General features: G+C 57.5%; 1 protein-coding gene across 1 annotated transcript in view; it reads right to left on the reverse strand.

The window, feature by feature from the left end:
• Positions 1–892: 892 nt before the first annotated feature.
• Positions 893–19375, reverse strand: part of CACNA1E (calcium voltage-gated channel subunit alpha1 E) — a 137119-nt gene continuing 118636 nt past the window's right edge. Inside the window, exons 37-49 of the mRNA XM_075760364.1 lie at positions 18898–18989; positions 18298–18463; positions 18030–18157; positions 15282–15378; positions 8771–8876; positions 7505–7612; positions 6865–6965; positions 6463–6569; positions 5719–5827; positions 4278–4406; positions 2566–2746; positions 2258–2451; positions 893–1702 (exon numbers count right to left, since the gene is read on the reverse strand). Of these exons, the coding sequence (XP_075616479.1) occupies positions 1163–1702; positions 2258–2451; positions 2566–2746; positions 4278–4406; positions 5719–5827; positions 6463–6569; positions 6865–6965; positions 7505–7612; positions 8771–8876; positions 15282–15378; positions 18030–18157; positions 18298–18463; positions 18898–18989 (2058 nt within the window). The 3' untranslated portion in view covers positions 893–1162. The remainder of the gene's footprint in view (positions 1703–2257; positions 2452–2565; positions 2747–4277; positions 4407–5718; positions 5828–6462; positions 6570–6864; positions 6966–7504; positions 7613–8770; positions 8877–15281; positions 15379–18029; positions 18158–18297; positions 18464–18897; positions 18990–19375) is intronic.

Consider the following 19375-nt stretch of genomic DNA (forward strand, 5'->3'; position numbering starts at 1 on the left):
CGGACCGCTGGCGCCAAGCGAGCTGTACCCCCAGGGACAGCCCCGACCTTGTCCCTCGGGCATCCCACTCCCGCGGGCACGGCCGGCAGCACAGCCGCCCGAAGACCCCTCTAACGGAGAAAATGCAGTTCCCACCGCTGGAAACATCTGGGATGGGGGCGAGGGGACTGGGGTGACGTTCCCAATGCTCTGCTACAGCGATGGGTGTGCAGCAGCCCCCCCCTCCCCCCCCGGAGAGGCTTGGGCCTGCCCCCACCAAACGGGGTGCAGGCAATAAAACCCCCAAGGGGCTCCCCAGCATTGTCAGATGACTAAAACAAATCCATGTATGTGTATATCTTTATATATACAGCATATAAATATATATACACACACATACCGTATATACACACACAGGCACACCTAGAGTTCTCCGTATATAAATAAATATATGTCGGTGGGAGACGGGATACATTCGGCAGCACTGAGCCCCCCGCCCTGCTCCCGTCTGCCCCAGTACAAACCAGTCAGCTTCGGTTTTGTCCCCCCCGGCAGGCAGAGCCACTCCGATCTGCCTGGTGCACCCCGACCCCTCGGCGCCCCGCACCCCGCCATCACACCTCGCCCCTTTTCTGGGCTGGATGAGACCCTCGGGGAGGGAAATTCAAAGCCACAGCAGCAGGAGCCCAAGCGACAGAGCAAAGGGGGCCCCTGGTACCCCCTCGCTGGGACTCTCCGGCCTCGGGGAGTGGAAAACCATCGGGATGAGCCTTCCCGGGGGTCCCGCTCGGGGCAGGGAGCAGGGCTGCGGCCGGGGGGCTCTCACTCGCCCCCCAGCACGCGCGCCCGGCCGAGCCGCTCCGCCGCCCATCAAATGCTTCTCTGTGCAGAAAAAAAAAGTGATAGTAATAAATGAAAGTCGACAGATTTTAATTTTTTTTTTGCACAAAGACTTTTTTTTTTTTTCTTTCTTTCTTTCTTTTTTTTTTTTTCCCCCTCTGTTCCGGTCGGTTTGGTTTTCTCCTTTTCCCCTGCATTTGGTTTTGGTTTTGTTTCATTCCCAGGCGTGGCGAAGAGCATGCATTGGAGAGGGGCAGGGCGGCGGCGGGGCGCGGGGTTTTTGGGGGCGGAGGAGGCGAGGCGGGGGGGGCATAGGAGCTGAGACGGGGCGGGGGGGCAGCTTCTAGCACTTGTCATCTTCCTCGGTGTCGCTGAGCACGTCGATGCTGGCCCCGCACATCACTCCCTGCCCTGCCCCTCGCCTCCGCCGCCGGTAGTGCCCGTTGGGCATCTGCCAGCTGTGCCGCAGCGGCGGGGCCGAGCCGATGGTGTTGGAGCGGCCGAGGCTGGTGGCGACGGCCGCCTCGAACGTGAGCGTCTCCTCCTCACCGCAGTCTGAGGCGTGCGAGTCGTCGTGCAGGGCCAGGTAGGGCTCCGAGATGTAGCGTTGCGGGGTGGACTGTCGGCTCTGCTTCCCCGCCGGGGAGCTGGAAGACTCGGTCAGGCCGGCGGCATTGGGCTCCAAGGTGGAGGAGAGGAGCGGGGATCCCCCCTCGCTCTCCTCGGGGGGCGGCGAGGCGTCTCCGGCGTGCCGCAGCATGGAGGCGTAGGAGAGGAGGGGACGAGGCTTGGGGGGCACTGGCGGGAGCTGGCGGCGGCCTCGCCGGGGGGTGCTGGTGTCCGAGATGGAGGGGATGGAGCTTTCGCTCAGGGATCCCGTTCCCTGCAAAGCAGCAAGACATGCTGGGGAATACAGGGGCGACTGGCAGCACCGGGCACCCGCTTTCCCCAGAGCATCCTCCTGCCCGGAGGAGGCCCCGTTGCGCCCTCTCCCATCCCATCGCTGCCTCGGTGTCCGCACCGGGGACAAGGATGTGTCTGCTCTTGGTGGGCAAAAGCAAAAAAAAGCTTTTGATGGCCAGCAAGAGCAGGGTACCCACAAGCCCACTGTGGGAACAGCTAACGTCTCGCCCGCTGCTGGTCTCTCTGCAGGCACCATCTCCGTGGATTTCAAGCACACTCAAGCCCTGGCATCTCCAGGCTTCTGGGGCCGGGACGCTGCTACTTTGGCGGGGAGCAGATGCCACGGCGGAGAGAGGGTCAGCACGGATATCCACCCCTCGCCCCAACCTCTCAGCCCATGGGTGACACGGAGATGCCACCGTAGGGAAGAGAGACTGCGCGGAGCTCCCGGAGTTGGGGCTTATCTTCCTGGTCCTGGCAAGGAGGTTTTTTCTACTCCTCCCTTTGTGCTTAGGAAAGGGTTTTTGTCACCCACCTGCCTGTTGGGTGTCTGCGACCTGCCCTCGCTGGGTGACCGGGACTCGCGCCGCCGCTCCGGCGACTCGTCGTGCGCCTGGGGACTCCTCTCCTCCGAGTTGCAGCGGGAGATGTCGGGGGACAGCAAGTGCTTGCGCTCTTTGGATCGCCCCCGCTCCCTGCCACCCGAGCGATGCCCGTCGGACCGGTGGCCTGCAGGACACCCCCGTCAGTCCCCTCCATCCCCTCCCCAGGAGTGGGAGATGCTCGGCTGGGTTGGGGGTTTTTTTTTCGGGATGGGGATGGGGGTCGCCCATCCTTGCTCACCCGAGTCGGCGTTGAGGCGCCGGGCGGAGAGCTGGAGCGAGGAGTGGTAGCTGCGCCGGCGGGACTTGTAGGTGTTGTCGCTGCTGCGCTCCATGGAGAACTCATCCAGCCAGGAGCTGTTGGTGCGCTTGTCCCGGATGGTGGAAAACGATCGCCGCATCGAGCTGGTGTCCGTCACCACCTGCAAGCAACCCCGGCCGGCCGGGGAGGGGGTTAGTGCAGGGCAGGGGTGGGGGGGGACAGCGGTCAAGCAATTACCGGTTCACCCATTATCACTGTCACACCAGTCACTGGGATGGGGAGATTTGGGGTGGGGGGCAGCCAGCCTGAGCACAGCCCCCCCATATAATTTCTGCACAAATCAGGGGCGGGAGGAGAGTGGGGTTTAGCCTTCGTGCTCGCGGGGTCCCCTTCCCCAGCCGGTGGGGATCCACGCTCCACAGGCAAAGCCAGCGACCGCGATTCAGGCCAAGGTGCTGCGTGTCGGGGGAAGAGCAGCAGCATCCCGCCCCCGGCCCGGGGACATGGAGGGTGCCAGACCATCGCCCCTCAGGCTGCCTCAGCATCCCTCCCCGCCCTGAAAACAGGGTCAAGTGGAGCAAACAGAGACACTGAAGAAGAAATGATTGACAGAGAGGGGATCCTCCAGTGCCCCTCGCTCCGTGTTTATTTTCCCAGCTGCTGCCACTTTTCCAGACCCCTCCCAGGTCCTCCTTTATTCCCGCATCCCCATCCCATTCCCCTGCACTCATTCCCTCTCTCCCCGCTCACGCTGTTGTTTTATCTTCCCTCTCCTTTTCTTTCTCTCCCCCATGCTTCTCCTTTCTACCTTCTCCCCTCCTTCTAGCTTGTGTTCTCACGTGTTTTATGGTAAACATCACCTCCTTCTACATTTTCCTTTGCTTTATTCTAGCAGCTTTTTGCCTCCGCAGCCTCGGGCCATTCTCCCTGTCTCCTCTCCTCGCACCGTACCCTTTCTTGCTCCCATCCCCTCCTTCTGATCATCTCCCTCGCTGCCGAATGGTCAATAAAGCCCATGAGGCAAAGCCTCCCTTCCTCTTCACGCCTCCCCCAAAGTGCCGTGACGTGTCACACCAGCACTGACGCCAGGACCTGGTGCTTGCGCCATAACCTCTGTGAGAAAGCAGACCCAGAGACTCCACAGCAAAACCGAACCCCATAAAAGCGTCTGTGTCTCGGAGGAGGCTGAGTACAAGACAGAACAACAGAGAAACCAGGCAGACAAACGAGGAGGTGAGATGTGGCCTGGGTTCCCCTGGACAGATGGAGAAGCGTGTGCATTAGGACAACGGGAAAGGAAGGAAAAGGTGTTTCGTCACCTGGGAGATCATCTGACAGCTGGGCTGGGACTCCTCAAACCTCAGCCAGCACCCAGGACTGGAGGAAAGGAGGGGTGTCCCACTGCGGGGGGACCCCGCAACCTCCCGGCGTGGCCCTGCTCCGCCGTGGACCTCCCGCATGAGCCAGGAGATGGATTCCCCTGGCTGCTCTCTGCTGCCAGTCTCTCCCGTGTAGGGGGGCAGCAGCGTTCCTACTTGTGCAGCACCCCAAAGATGGGGAGATGCTCCGATGTCGGGGCACTGGGGAAGCCGTGGGGCTCACGGGACTTGCTCAGCGTGGAGAGAAGCCCCAGCGTTACCTGGTAGGCTTTGCTTGGACCCGGCACCCGTGGGGGCTTTGCTTGGTTTTACCTGGGGATCCACAGTGAGACGAGGCATGGAGGAGGCCCTCCCAGAGACAGCGTGGTCCTGAGTGTCCACGGGAAGGTAGCTGCCACGGTTAGAGGGCTGCACTCTTTGAAACTCCCTAACCTCTGGCTCCTGGAAACAAACACACAGCCGAGCTCTTGGGATGGGGTTGGAGCAGGGCAGCACGCTGCTTCTGCCCCGTTCGCAGGGGACAGCTCAACCGGGGGCGGTTTCAAGTGGGCCAAAAAGGGAGTTTAAGTCGTATCATCCACCGCGTCACCCCTGAAAAACAACCTGCGATTCGCAGTCCGTGGCAGGTGAGCCCAGATGCGGCGCTTCAGGCTCGCCTGATGGCCAATTCATCTCGCACCTCCTCAGGTGGACCTGGACCCTGGGGACAGCCTGACTGCTGGGCTTTGACTCCTCCTCCCTTTGCCAGAAGGGGACACACGCATGGGATTTTCTCTCTGACCTTGCTTTTTCTGGCCACATCCTCGTTAAAGGAAAGCACATCATTCATGGCACCTTGGCGCTTTGGTCAATTCCCAATTTAGGGGACTCTTTTGTAGAGGACGTGGTGCCAAGGAGATGGGCAGGGAGTGACCCTGGAGATCCGCTAGCAGGTGACTTTCTGGGGAGGAGGGAGTCTCATCTGCCACCTCCAGGCTGGCAGGACGGTGGCACGGCCGGGGTGGCCGGGGCAGGGGACGCCCACCCGTGCGGTACACAGCTCACACAGAGTACTACGGACCCCGGGGACACGGACCGGGCTGGAGATGCACAGTGGTACAACACTGCATCCGACAAGTGTCGGGGTGGTGCACAAATGCACACGCACAGACATGGAGGGAGGTATAGAGAGATATGTATATATATATACACACAGACAGACAGACAGACAGTGCTGCTGCCGGCCGGCGTGTGTGTGAGGCCGGAGGGGTGTGCTCCCGTTGGAGACAGTCTGACAGCTCGGTTTGGGACTGGGGACACCAGCACTGACAACAAAATGAACATGAATCCGAAAACATCAGATACCATCACTCAGCACAGGGTAACCCACTGAAATGAGCGCTCAGTGGAAAAAAGAGCAGCCTGTGAAGAGAAGGATGTTTTACTGCAGGACATCGCACCCCGGTCGCAGCTCTCACCCAAAAGCACTTGCTGCTGCCCGGCCCCGCGGGCCAGGGCTGGTCCAGGGCTGGCCACGTCCCCAGCGCCCAGAGATGAGGGGCCAGTGCCCCAGCTGAGGGACACCCGGGGATGTTTATCCCCTGCTTTGGATCCATGTGTGACCCAGCAGCTGCCACCCCTCCGCTGAGCTCGCTGCCACAGGGGCTGGGAGCAGCGTTTCACCGCCGTGCTGGCAGCCCCACACCTCCCCGTGCCCACCAGCATCCTCGCTGGGACCGCAGGCGAGTGCCCGCCAGGCAGTGCGTGACTTTACCAGAGACTGGTGCTCCTGGAACTGCCCGTGGGCCGGATCCATGCACGCCAGCTGGAAGATCTCCTGGGGCGAAAGCGGGCTCAGCGAGGGGAACCCACTTCGGCTGCTCCTGCAAAGACAGCCCGGCTTCAGGAAGGCCACAAGCTGGCTGCTGCCATCGCTGGGCATCGCCTCTCTGGTAGCTCAGAGCTGGGGAGCAACTGTGCTTGCCCCCCCCCAGGCTGTCAAGACCCCCAGGACAAACATCATCTTTGGAGAGCTGAAGTGGTGCCCAGGCAGGAGAGGACACCAGTGCCTCAGGTGCCGCGGCAGCAGCGGGGACATCCCGAGTGCAGTGCCAGCAACTCCCGCCAGCCAGGGTGCTGGGATCCCCCGCCGACCCTGCACCACCCAGGAACCTGCTGCTCAACTGCTCCCGAGGTTCAGGTCCATCTCAGAGCCCTCCTCGGTAAGAGAGCTTACACCTAGTGTTGGGATGGTCCTGCAAGAAGAGCATCCGTGCAGACACCTGGCCATCCCCCTCAGCCACCTCTGCTGCTGTCGGTGATGCTGACGCACACCAGCGACCCAGGATCCCGCAAAACCTTCGTGCTGGGAGCTTTTTGCCCCGGACTGAGTTTCCCCTGCTCCCAGCAGCGCTTCAACCCTCTGTGCATCCCAGTGCCATCTCCAGAGAACAAAACAAAGGCTGCAGGAAGACAAAAGCAACAGGAATACCTCCCTTCTTCTCAGGGCAATACTCACAGGCCCGAGAGGGTGTCCTGCTGGAGGTAAGGCAGAGCCTTCGCGTTCGAGATGATTTCCTGCGGCAAGGAGGACGGCTCCATGCGCTGGAACATGGGGGCGTTTTTCTGTATTGAGGAAAGGAAGAAGCTGAGCCTGTAGGAAATGCAGATGAACATCCAGTGCTTCACCAACCAAGTCCCCCCAGCTTGAGCAGGCAACAGCGTGCTCATGATCGCCGTTGGGGGCTGAGGACGCACGTATGCACACCTTGTAGTCACCAAAGCCCAACCTCTACCACCATCCTCATCCCTCAGCTGTATCCCGTGCAGCTTGGCTGCACGTGACGTGGTAGGAAGCAGCGAGGGTGCCCTGAACTCCCCCCCCCCGTCCTGCCCACCGCGCGCCCTCGCTGAGCCCCACCTGCTCCTCCAGCTGCTGCCGCTGCTTCTTCGCTTTGCTCTGCTTGTAGTAATCCATGATCATCATGGCTGCATATATTTTGCCAACAGTCAGGTCAGAAGCTGAGAGCATAAGAGGGGAAGGGAGCGGGGGTGACACTTTTGTCGTAACAGAAACAGCAGGTCTGAAGGCACCAACACGGATCTCAGGAAGAGCCCTGCTGTGGGATACCCTGGTGACCCTCGAAGTCTGCTTACCGCTCCAAAAGAGAGATGAACACCCAGACACCCCACACAGAGAGAAAATGGATGGAGGTGGCTTGAAAGCATCGTCATAAACCACCAAGATGCACAGCTTCATCACACCATCACATATTATGGGGCAAATGATGCTCAGCCTCCTGCCCTTGTATGCTCCAGAGATGATTTACAGGAGACTCGGGGTTTGGCAGGAGTAGATCCCTGCAAACTGGGCAGTTTTCAAGAGGGTTCTCAAGCAGCCAGGCCAAGCAAGGCAGAAGTCAGCCTGTAGAACACAAACCCTTTTCCCACTTCTCCCCCAGCTGGGGATGGGTCTGACTGGTCCCCACCTCCCTTTGGGAAAAAGCTGCTACAGGTATGATGGAAATTTGACAGCGGTGACAGCACCCGCAGAGACTCACTTTTTGGCATGGGTACCAACAGGTCAAGCATCTTCTGGGACAGGTGAGGCCAAATGGTCAGGATCTCCTTTTGAAGCTCGGAGTCTAACTGCTGCCAATCTGCACCACCTTGAACAGCGAGGGGCAAAAAGTGGCCCATGTACCTCAAGACCTGGCACCAGGGTCCAACTAAAACCACCCCTTTCCCATCCTGAAGTGAGGTTCACGAGCAGCAGCCAGCTCTCTGGGCTGGGAGGGCCATCTTGCACCAGCGAGCCTGGTCTCCTGCTCTCGCACGGAAACTCTCCTACCATCCCTTCCATATGTGCCTCCATCTCCCCATCCCCTGCCCTCCCACTCAAAGCTGCCATCTTCAAGCTCGCCTTGGGTCCGTCTCTGCGGCTCCAATCCTACTCCAACCCACACACACCTGCTGCTGCCCCACTTTCTCTTTTCTGGTGAGCGGATCATGTGCTGGTGAAAGAGCAGCTCCGCTTGGTTGAAATCCTTAAATACTCGGCAATGCTGCGTAAGGAGGAGAGCAGAGCTCTCTGGCCAGCGGTGAAGGGATTTGCTGAGCTGAGGAAGACCCAGGCTCAAAGGGAGCTCTCAACGCACGCCAACCGGAGACACCCCAGCCTGAAGGCAGCTCTGCTGAGCTACAGGAGACCCAGGTTCAAATCTCTGCTTTATCTAGAGGGGTCTGAACCCAAGGACTTGTCTCAGCACTGGGCTTTTGCTGATATCTTGCCCTGGGTTGGGTTTTTTCCCAACAGCTGAGCTGTTCCCAGGGGATGTTTTACTGAAAATGGCATGTTTTTGCAGAAAGCTTTTGATCTGATGAATCAGAGCATTTCCAGCAACAACAACAAAGCAGGTTTTCCTGCTCTGAACATTTTATCTTCCCTGAGAGAGAGAGAGACTTCTGTTCCCCACAGCCTTAGGAAGCCAAACACACGCGATCTTTTCCCTCCTTGGTTTGGTTTTGTACGTGGGGAGGAAGGGGAATTCTCTCCCTGCTCCATGACACAGTGGACACCAAGCTGTTCCTGCTCTCCAGAAGCAGCTTCCAGTGGGAAAACTGGCCGCCTCTTTGCTAAAGAAATAGATTTTTTTATATAAAGAGGCAGAAATTTGCATGTTCAAGGTAATCACTTCCATCCACGTGCTGGGCTCTGGGTGACCAACCCTAATTCGGCTGTGATGTCCTCAGCCTTCCCAAAGGACCAGTGCTGGTCGCTCTGAAACCCTCCTGGCTCTGTCCCCGCTCTACCCCATCGACCATACCTTTGGCAATTTTGATGTCCAAGGCCGTGCGTATCAGCGCCATCAAGGTGGAGGTAAAATGGACCGTCATGTCCTCGGCCACGGGCATGTTCATCAGCACCAGTCTCTGCGCAAGAGAGAGAAGAAAACAGCGGACGGAAAACAATATCGAAAAACACATCGACCAGGCTGGAGGAAAAGAAATTAAACATTAAACAAAAGGGAAAAAAAAAATTAAAATTAAAAAATAAAAAGCAACAAAGAGTGTCAGAACAGCACAGCCAAAAAAGAAGGGCAAGGATCACCCCGCCACCCCCGCCCCGGCTCCTTCCACCCCAGGACACCGGCTCACTGCCTTCCAGGGCTCCTCCTGCGCCCCAGGAACGGCCCCTGAGCCCCCCGCCCCACGGCACCGGGGCTGCGCCGGCACCTCCCGGCACTTTTGGGAAGACACGCCTGACCCATCCATCAGGGATGCGGGCGTGGGGAATGCTCGGGAAGGGGAGAGGGGGCTCAGGTTTCCGTTCCCGAGGTGGTTTGGCTTTCAGCTCTCAACCCTTCCCACCTGGGGCAGGGGAGAGGAGGGTCCCTAACCTTCAGGGACTTCAGAGCGGCTGGATTCCTCTAGCATGCTACATCCTGGCGCTCCCTTTTTGCGTCTTTTAGAGATGAAGTTTGCCAGCACATGCACAGGGTCCAAATTATCCAAGGGTGGGGAAGGGAAGGAGGGGTAGAAAAAGTGCAGAAGGAAAGAGAGAAGGGCAACCAAGGCAGGTTAGACACGCCATGCTCCTTCCCCACCCTGGGCAGGCGGGATGCAAACCGAAGTGACCAGATCCACTTTCCAGAGAGTATATTTTGCTTTGTGAATACCTTGGGTCATCCCTTCCCTGCCCGTTCCTTTTCCCCTGGCTTCTCATGTCCTTTCCTTGCCTTCAAGCCTCCCTTTTGTCCCTGGAAAAGTGTGATGGTGGATGTACGCATGCGTGAACAAACACGTGAGAGCTGGAGAGGGTGGCAGCGCGTTTGCAAGTGTGCAGAAATCCCCCCTTCGCTAGCCCTGAATGCTGCTGAAAGGGCTGCGGGCAGCAGCCGCCCTTGGCCAAGAAAAGCTTCAGTTTGCTCCAGACCTGGGCAACACATTGCTCTGTAGTTCTGGGTCTTGTCCTAGCAACTGCTGTCCTCAGCAAAGCCACACAGCTCCCACCCCGTGTCCTTCAAGGCTTCCCATGCCGGGAGCATGCTGTGCCTGTGTCATGAGCCAGCCACTGCCCCAGGAGGAACAAGGGGGTGAAACACCTTTTGAAGGCACCTGGCTTTGCCTTGCACGAGCTATCCCTGGGATAGCTCGTGCCAATGCACCTGGCTCCTCAGGCGCTGCAGAGCTGCTCCTACAGGATATGTCCTTGCCGCCCACCTGCTTCCCTTCTCCACGGGCTTCAGCCCTGTTTCTGCGCTGGCCGGGACAAGGATGGTTCCAAGCCCGGGGGATGAGCTTGGGTCAGTGAGCTCCTAAGGACATCGCACTCTCCGGACTGTGCTACGGGGTTGCTCCTCACCTCATCTTCTCCAGCCCTCCCACTTCCACGCTATTGCTGATCCTGCCCCTTCTCTTCCGCTGGGGTCTTCCACCCCAGAGCTCCCTGGGCTTGCGAGTGACCACGTCAGCCTCACATGTGTGGGCAGTGGAGACCAGCCAACGTGGCCAGGGCTCTTCTGAGCACACCAGGCTCCGCAGGAGCGAGCTAAACACGTGTTGGATACCCCCAACACCTCCCCGGCTTCCCACCAGCCCCACCTCCCGCAGCTCCCTTGAGCCCCGGCTCCTGCTCGGCTCTGACCCCCGTAGAAGGAAGGGTTGATCTACCTTATAGGCCACTTTGGAAGGACATCTCTTGCCGAGGCCTAGCGGTGGTGACATAAGAGTCAGCATTTCATACATCTCAGTGTAATGGATTCGGCCACTGCTCATGAAGGGGGAAGGGGAGGGAGGGAGATGCAGAGAGAGAGGAGGCATTCCCAGAGAGCAGAAAAACGTACAAACAAAAATAGTACAGGAAAACAGGAGAGAAAAAACAAACGGACAAACAGGAAAAGAACAGGAAACCCGTTAATCAAGGCAAATCATACATGAGAGACTGTCCTGATGTGGATTTATAGCACTGCTCACACAGACCCAGGAATGCTGGCAGAAAGCAACTCACCCCTCTCCTCTCTGCTGCTGGCCTCAAGCGCCTGTCTGTCTCTCTAGCAGTCTGGGAGTCCTCCTCTGCTCTCAACCCCTTTCCTAAAGCCCTCCAGCAGCCCCCAACTTGTCCCACAGGTTCCAGGGCTGTGTGCGAGTGGTATAAATCAGATACACGGCACTCAAGCCATGGGTTATTTGAGATAACGGTGGTTTGCACCACAGTGCTCTGTGGCCTCCGTAGCGTCTTCCCTCCCGGGGGGAACCTGGGTATTTCTTTGCATCGCCACCTAACCCATAGCCGGAAGGCTGTGTATCCCCAGCTCATAAGGTCTATGCAATTGGGAGGCAGCATCTTGCATAGAAGGCAGTGGGCCAGGGTCACTTGTCAAAGGAAGATGCCCAGTTGCTTCCGTCTGGCTCTGCGGATGGACCACTTTCCCACCATGCACCAGTGCAAAAGGCATGCTGAATTGGCTGAAAAAACAAAACTGGGAGGAAAAGTTGTACATGCCATGCTCCCGCCCTGGCTCTCTCCCACATGCGGCTGCAAGTTCCACCAGGTTGGAGTTTAAAGAGTCTCAGCAGAGGCAGCTGTTTGGGTCTTCCAACATCGGGGTTCGTTTGGGTTTCCCAAGGGAGGCAGCTAGGATGGACCCCCACCTCGCACTCCTCTGCTCTGGAAGGACCTGCCTAGGATTACTGCAGTGAGGAACGCTACCAAAAATGGGCCACCCAGTGATGCTTTGAACCCTCTGCCAGACTGACATATTTGGCCTGTGTGTGTGTCTCTCTCTCTGCGCATCCAGGAGGACACTCAAGTACATCTCCCAGGGATCCTGGGCTTGACCACCTCTTCTTCCCCTCATGCCAGGCTTCTGACCTGCACCACAACATTCAGGATGATCAATGGGCAAGGACAACCTTGCAACAGCAAAGGCATCAACCCTTACAGCTGGACTGGGAGGATGCTGCTGGAGAGGAACCCATCTCAACCAGAGTGGCCTGGGAGAGAGGGCACCGTCAAAAAATTGAGCATTCCCTGCGGGATCTTGGCCTCTTCCCTACCCATGTGCTCTGAGCAGTGTGGAAAGTGGAGAAGAAGATATCTCCTCCTCTCAGGGGGTATCACTGGTTTGGAAGCGGTACCCTGGCCAAAGAGGCCGTCACCAAGGTAAGTCCTGACGTTTAGAATGTGAACTAGAGATGGTGATGACCTGCAATGGGAGCTCTTTGGGGTGCAGGCATAGAACAGGCTGGGCAAGCCATCCCCTTTGAGACCTGACACACCTGAACAAAAGAGGATTGATAACAACACTGGAGACCATTAAGTGAGATGATCAAGAGGAAATATCCAGGTCCAGGAGTCCGTAAGCAGCATCTTGGCAGAGCTGGATGTGCACTGGCTCTAGGTATCTGAAGAGAAGATGACTTGAAAATTTTCATGCTCAAGAACTTTGTGCAAAAAGGAAGCAAGACAGTGATCTTCCACCCACCCGTCCTGGCAGGGGGCATTTTAGCACACCCGGCACACATCAGACACTGTCTTATGTACTGAGATTCTCCGCACAATGAAGGAGGAATGGATTCCCACGAAAGGAAGAGTTCGCAGCAGTAACCAAGAAGGACCGCAGGAGAACTGTGCTGTTCTCACAGACAGGCTGCACACTTTGCTGCTTCTCAGAGCAGAGATCTTAAAGCGTTTTGAGCAGCACAGCAGTGCCCAGAAACCACATCCCCATGGAGCGAAGCACAGGAAGGCACATGCAATGTCACGCATCTGAACAGGATTGCTCCCAGGAGCTGGTCCCAGCACGGGTGCATCCTTGATGGGAGAGCTGGCCATCTGTCCTGTGTCTGGAAAGGAGATGTGCCCTGTGGCTATGGCGCAGGGTGGCCTGTAAAACCGCCAGGCAGTAATGGCTTGGTCCTGGTGCTCCGAGAGAACTCTGTGAGTGATGGAGAAGGACATCTGGGGGACATCTGTCCTCCTGTGGTTTGGAAATAAGTACTGTGCCGTGCCAGGCTATTAGGAACAGAGTACCAGAATAGCAAGTGATGTGAGAGTAGATTCAGGAACAGGAGATGTCCACAGGGACATGAATGTCTGTGGAGCATTTGCCTGGCCCATGACCATCTCAAGGGCTACTTTTAGGGGGCAAAGGTGATGCCCACCTCCTTGGCTCACTTTTGCATGACTGCTAGGAGTGGATGTGTTGAAGAAAGCCAGAGATTGCCCCAAGGAGCAGAGCTGGCTGCCAGGATGCAGTCCCAGCAAGATATGATTACAAGACCTGCTCTCCCCAGCATAAGACAGAGCTTGCTGGACTTCTCAGAAATCTTCCTGCATCAATGTCCCTTTGTTAGCCCACCTGCAGATGGCCTAGTGGGTATGCTTCCATACCATTCTGCACCCCTATGCAGCATCCTGAACTTGCCCAAGCACCATCTCTTCTAGAGCAGGCTGTCTACCACTCCATAAACACTTTGGTGTTTGTTTCTGCAAGTCATCGTTGCCATGTTGCCTGGCAGAATAGAGGTGTGGGCTCCAGGAAGGTGAACCCGTACACTGTGATGTGCAGGGCAGGCTCACCAAACTGAAAGGTGAGCAAGTCAGGTTGGCATTTTGGGATCTGGACCAAGATGCCACAACCACGTGATTTTCTTTCTTCATCAATTGCCTTCTGGGAATTGTTCCAGGGGAGTAGGAATCCCTGAAAATCTCTCATGTCCTTGAAATACGCCATGCACAGAGAGGAGGAGACCAAGGTAACACAGGGAAGAGATGGGGATGGTCTCCCTCACATGACAGCAGAATCTGGTCTCACTCTCTCTGCCTCCACCTCCCCTTGAGTTTATCCACCTTCACTGCTCTGTCCGTCCCACAGAGCCAGCAGAAAGCCCAGACTGCTGCAGACCTCCCTCTTCCCAGGAAGCATTACAGGAACCCTTCTGAGCACCAGGTGATCCAGCTTAGGAGAGCAGTGTTTGCCAGTGAAGCCCTGATGTCAATTGAGAAAGACTAGAAATTCCTCCTGAAGGTGTCTTCTGTCTGCAGGGACCTGAGCAAGTGTCCTCAGCAAAGCCAACATCCTTTGCCAGGGATGAAACAGAGAAGAGTGGAAAGACTACAAGGAACCCCTCCTTGAACAGACGAGCCATCTGAGATTCTTGCAAGAAATCTCCTGTCCCTAAATACCTCTTCATAAATGAGATGACTGAGCATTCAGACCTTGTCTTGCTTGCTCTGCTTTACTTCTGGTGGTCTACTTCAAGATTTCAAATGTGTGCATCATCTCCATGACCAGCTGTGGAGGGTGACAGACCCATTCCAGGGATGCTGACTGGAAGAAGCATTACTGATGCGGTGAGAAGGACGTGGTGGCTACACCATGCCACACCAAGGAACCCTCTTTCTCTGCAGGGCCAAGATCAAGGGCTGGGGGCATCTGAGCTTCCCTTGTTCATCTCCTCAGGAGCACAGAGGGAAGATCAAGCTCTGCAGTTCATCCTTTCATGCCACGGATGCAAACATAGGCATCGTGGCACTTTGGAGAAGGTGGGAGGCACAGGATTTTGCTCAACTGTCACCCAAAAATAAAATTTAAAAAGCCCCATACAAGTCAGAGAGACACAAGGAGGCCAAATCGCTGCCATGGACTCATGTCCAGCAGCCAGGAGCTTGGGTCAAGCAGAGGGAGAGGAGCTGTTGAGCTCCAGAGCTGTGCCCAGATGCCACCACCTCCCAAGCAGGTCCATGAAGGAGCAAGTCTTGCTCCCCAGAGACGTGGTTGTGTGTCCTCCAAGTGCCACACTTAAGGAAGAGCCTGTTGTGTACAGCACGGCATCCTCTAAGGATAGGGGTCACCTCACCCTGGCCTCCCCGTCTTCTCTCTAGACCTCACTCTGCAAAACAACGGCAAAGTCCCCGAAGTCCTCCTGCCTTCGCTCCCTTCCCTTCCCACCCCAGGAGAAAACCACATCTGAGCCCCCCAAAAAAGTCCTGCTCCCACTTGAGGACACTTTGAAAAGCCCAGCAGGGACAGTGGCATTTGGCCTGGCACCCTTCGGGAGCTCTCTGCGCCGATGGAGCCGGGGCGGGGGGCTGGCTGGTGGACGCAATTTGTCGAAACCCACCCCAGGAGGCTCTGAGCCCCGCCTGGCCCCACTCATGCCTCCCCTCGAGGGGGACAGCTGCTGGCTCTGGGAGGCCGCGGACCTCTTTAAACTCGAAGGAAAGCAACGTCAGGGTTCCCTCGGGAGGCGCGGTGGCGGTGGAGCGGGGGGGAAGGAGGGGTGGATGGTGCGTCCCGTGGCCAGGTTGTGGCGGAGGACTGGGAGGCAAACCTTGCACGCCACCCTGTAGGGGCAGTTCTCTCCTAGGCCCAGAGGAGGCGAGATCACCCGTACTAATTTGTACATATCCTTATACGAGATCCTGCCGCTGCAAAGGAAGCACAGGTGGGTTAATAGGACACTGAGAGGGTGGAGGGGAGGATGGAGAGCTTAACTGGGGGAGGCTGGGGCCATCTGTGGGGCAAGACCCCCGGGGTGCATGGCTCTTCTCCTTCTGGCTCTGTCAGACCCAGAGAGGGGAAAGCTGTGAGCATCAGCTACTGCCTTCTCCACCATGAGTCAGCTCATACCTCCTCACGCTGACCCATCTTGACCCGGAGAAGGACAGTTTTGGCAGTGAACACCACCCCATCACCTTTCTTCTCATCGTGCCCCTGGCTGCCTTACGCCTGGTGGGAGAGGGCTGGGGTTTTAGACGGGGTGAGCCTACAGCTTGGTTGGATTCTAGCCACCACGAGGCCTTTTGATGGAGTTGTGTCCCATCACACCACAGGAGAGCCTGCCCTCGCACAGCCAACTCTCTGGTCCTCACAAGGTCCCAGGGAGGTTGGCAGCTGAGTCATTTGTATCTCCAATATCTGGGGAACCTGAGACGGGGAGACATAATGTGACCAGCTGGTGGCTGTGGCACTAGCACCTAGGTCTCTCGTGGTCCAGTCCTGTGCTCCGACCACCAGACCACGCTCTGCCAAGGGTACACATTATTAGAAGCAAACCCTCCCGTACACACACCCCTTCTCGCCCACAGAAGCACATCTCCCCAGACCCGGGTGCAGTCATCGCAGGATACAGCCCGTATCCCTCCTGCACCGGCTGAAATAACAAAGCAGTCGAGATGGAGAGCTGGCAGGAGAGGGTGCAGGGGCCGTCGGATGCGGAGGTCCCCACTCCGCTCCAGAGCAGAGCCCTTAGGGAAGCAGGACCGTGTGGGGTGGAAGCGCTGAGGTGCAGTGTGCTGCAGCCTCCTGGGCATCCTTAGACAAGCTTGGATGGAAACCGCACAAGGAGGCAAAGATTAGCGTTACCGTCCAACCTGGCACCTTTGCCTCTGGTTTCTCCTTGCTCTTCTCCCATCCCTTCTCCATTGCTGGCCAGAGCTAACCCAACCATCTGGGCAAAACCCATATCTGAGCCCCCCCGGTGCTGGGCAATCTCCTCACGAGACTTTCACGTCATGGTCCCGGTGTCAGGATGCAGAACGGCTGCCCCACTCAGTTGGTGGGACCCGTTCAGATGTACTCACCCGTTCCTCACACAGCAACGGGGGCCAGGGCTGCCCCCCACGGGCCCAGCACCACCGGCTCCTGTGCACGTCCCCTAACCACTAGCTACATATCATGACGAAAGAGCGTGGCTTGCTCAGAAATCAGAGGGCTGCATGGCATCAATAGGACAGCTCGGGCATGCTGTTACACTGTCCTGGAGACCCAGGCCACCAACGTGGGGGGTGAGAGTGAATGAAGTGCCTGATGTGAAGAAATCCTGTGAGACACCCCACACTGAGCAGCTGGATGTTTCACCGCTCTCACCTCCTCTCCCTTCTCTAGTTGTCCATCAGGACTTCTAGTCACCCATGCTGACCTCTCCTCCTTGCACAAGGCATATTCACCCGCTAACAAGCAAACCCACCTGCCCACGGGAGCCTTGCACAGCAACAAGAGTGCTGGAGGAGGCCGTGCGGGGAGGAACCTGGCCAGCGCTGAGCTGCACAGGGTTGGACAGAAACCGTGGACAAGGAGCTGATGATATTAGGCATAAAAAAAAAATATCCTGGCTGGAGCTGGTTTCTCGAGGGGCAGGATATTAGTAGTGGAGGTGAAAAGTCTCCAAAGGCAGCTGCCATGGGCTCTCAAGCTAAGATCACCCACGCGGTACTGTGTCATGGCTCCAAAGAGGTTGTCCCTGGGCTGTGGGAGGGAGGAAGGGGCCACACAGGCACCCTCGCAGTGCTGGGGCTGAGTGGAGGACAAATGCGCTCCCAGAGCTGCTGAGGGCTCCACACTGCCCTAGGGATGCTCCAGACCATCCTGGGAGGAGCATCAGAGGGCAGCTCATCTGCAGGAGCAGCAGGAGCGGAGTCAAGGCCCAGCCACCCAGGGTACATACGGCCGCTGTGAACCCATCCCACCGCCGGGAACAGGCTGCTGCCTGCAAACAGGAGCCCTCTTTGCTGGGGTCCTCATCAGCAGAGGCATGAGTGCAGGAAACAAAGTCCTCCGGTCTCTAGAGAGGTGAGCAGGCTGGCCAGCAGAAGAAAAACACAATTCCCCAAACCCATCAAACACACTCCCAACAAGGTCCTCCACAGGTGACTTGGCAGGAGCCCAGCAGACCCCCAGCATCTCCCTATTGCTGGTAACAAGCCGCACTCTGACAGGGAGCTGTGGGTGCTGGGGACCAGGCGGTGGAGCCGGTCTCAGGGCAGAGGCACCCAGCTGGTGCATGGGGACAGGGAAGGAGGCTGAGAGAGACCTGCCCGCTGGCCAGGGAGGAGAGAAAAAGCAGGAACCTCCAAGCACTCAGGATAAAGACCATGGCAAACCATGAATGTCACCCAAGATGCCTGTGCTACCAGGCGTTGTAGGAACCAGCTGCTGCCCTTGTAACGACTGCGAGGGAGAGCAGCCCTTCCCTGACCGTCCCAGGCATCGCAGCCAGTTTCCAATAGCAGAACGTAGAGACGCCTGTTTAAAATCAGCTCTGAGAGGTTGCTCAGGAGAGAAGGAGCTGGCTACATACCACGCTGCTCTGTCATACTCTGCCCAGATCCGGACAAACTCATCTAGATGGTGAGGTCCCAGGATGGAGGAATCCCGAGTCAGGTATTCAAAATTGTCCATGATGACCGCCACGAACAGGTTGAGCATCTAAGTGAAAGGGAAAAAGGCAGGGAGAAAGGAAAGTAGGGGGAGAGGGAGCAGAGATGACCCTGTGGCAGGGGTGCAGGTTGGGGGGCTGATGAGATGGACCCCCCCGCCCCAAGGGCTTTCAGGGAGGAGGAACTCACCAGGAAAGAGCAGAAAAAGATGAAGGAGACAAAGTAGACATAGGCCAGGTCGGTGCCACAACGCTCGTTCTCATTCTGCCCGGACGTCGCCGTCGTGTCTGGCTCGCAGCCTTTGCCCTCCAGGCAGGACAGCATGATCTCCTGCCATGCCTCTCCCGTGGCACTCCTGCACCCAACACAGCCATGCTCAGCAGCTCGTGGTGGCACAGGATGGAGCCGGGGCGGGATGCCCCACAAGGAGAAGCCTCACAAGAAGCTGTGCAACCCCCTCCCCAAATTATGCACATCTCTGGCACGCAGAGAAGCAAGGCACTGGGTCAGCAGCAACCAAGCTGGACCCACACAAGTGCAGCCGTGCCAGGGTGTAGCTCCTGGCACATGGGGCCAACTGACCCCAGCCAGCTGGTTCAAAGAGCTGAGAGACAGACATCCTTTTTGGGGCAGGGTGGGGGGAAAAAGGGGTTCCTGAGCTCCTGTGGCCACGTGCTGCCCAGCTGATCTCTAGCACCAAAAGCTGACCTCCACCAAGCAGCCTGCGGCAAGAACCTGCCCAGCCTGCACCCAAAAATGCTGCCAAAGGCATTTTCTGTGGTTGCTCACCTGAAGAGAAGCATGAGGGAGCCCAGGAAGCTGCGGAAGTTGTTGTGCCGGTTAATGTGGCTTTCCTCATCTAGTTTGATATTGCCAAAAACCTACAGGAGGGAGAAAAAGGTCTGAATTATTCAGGCAAGAGCTTGGTGGCTGGGGAAGCGGCTGCATGTTCACCTTGGCTGCGGGGACCAATCCTGCCCCAGGTCCATCACCCTCGGTGCAGCCAGCCCTCAAAGCAGCGGACATCCACCCTCTCTGTGCAACCCCCCATGAAGAAGCACTCCAGCAAATGCACGCCGGTGCACAGCCAGCACGCTGAGGAGCTGGCACCGAGCATCCATCAGGGAAGGAGACTCTCCTCTCCTCGGCAGGGATGTGTGGTGGGTGGCAGAGGCTGCGAGAGGCCGAGCTGCCATGGAAACAGGAGCACAGAGGACCTGGGATCATCCAAGTCCAACCGCTCCACATCCATCCCTCTGCTGCGCTA

Source organism: Balearica regulorum, chromosome 8 (genome assembly GCF_011004875.1).
Source record: "Balearica regulorum gibbericeps isolate bBalReg1 chromosome 8, bBalReg1.pri, whole genome shotgun sequence".
Lineage (NCBI taxonomy): Eukaryota > Metazoa > Chordata > Aves > Gruiformes > Gruidae > Balearica > Balearica regulorum.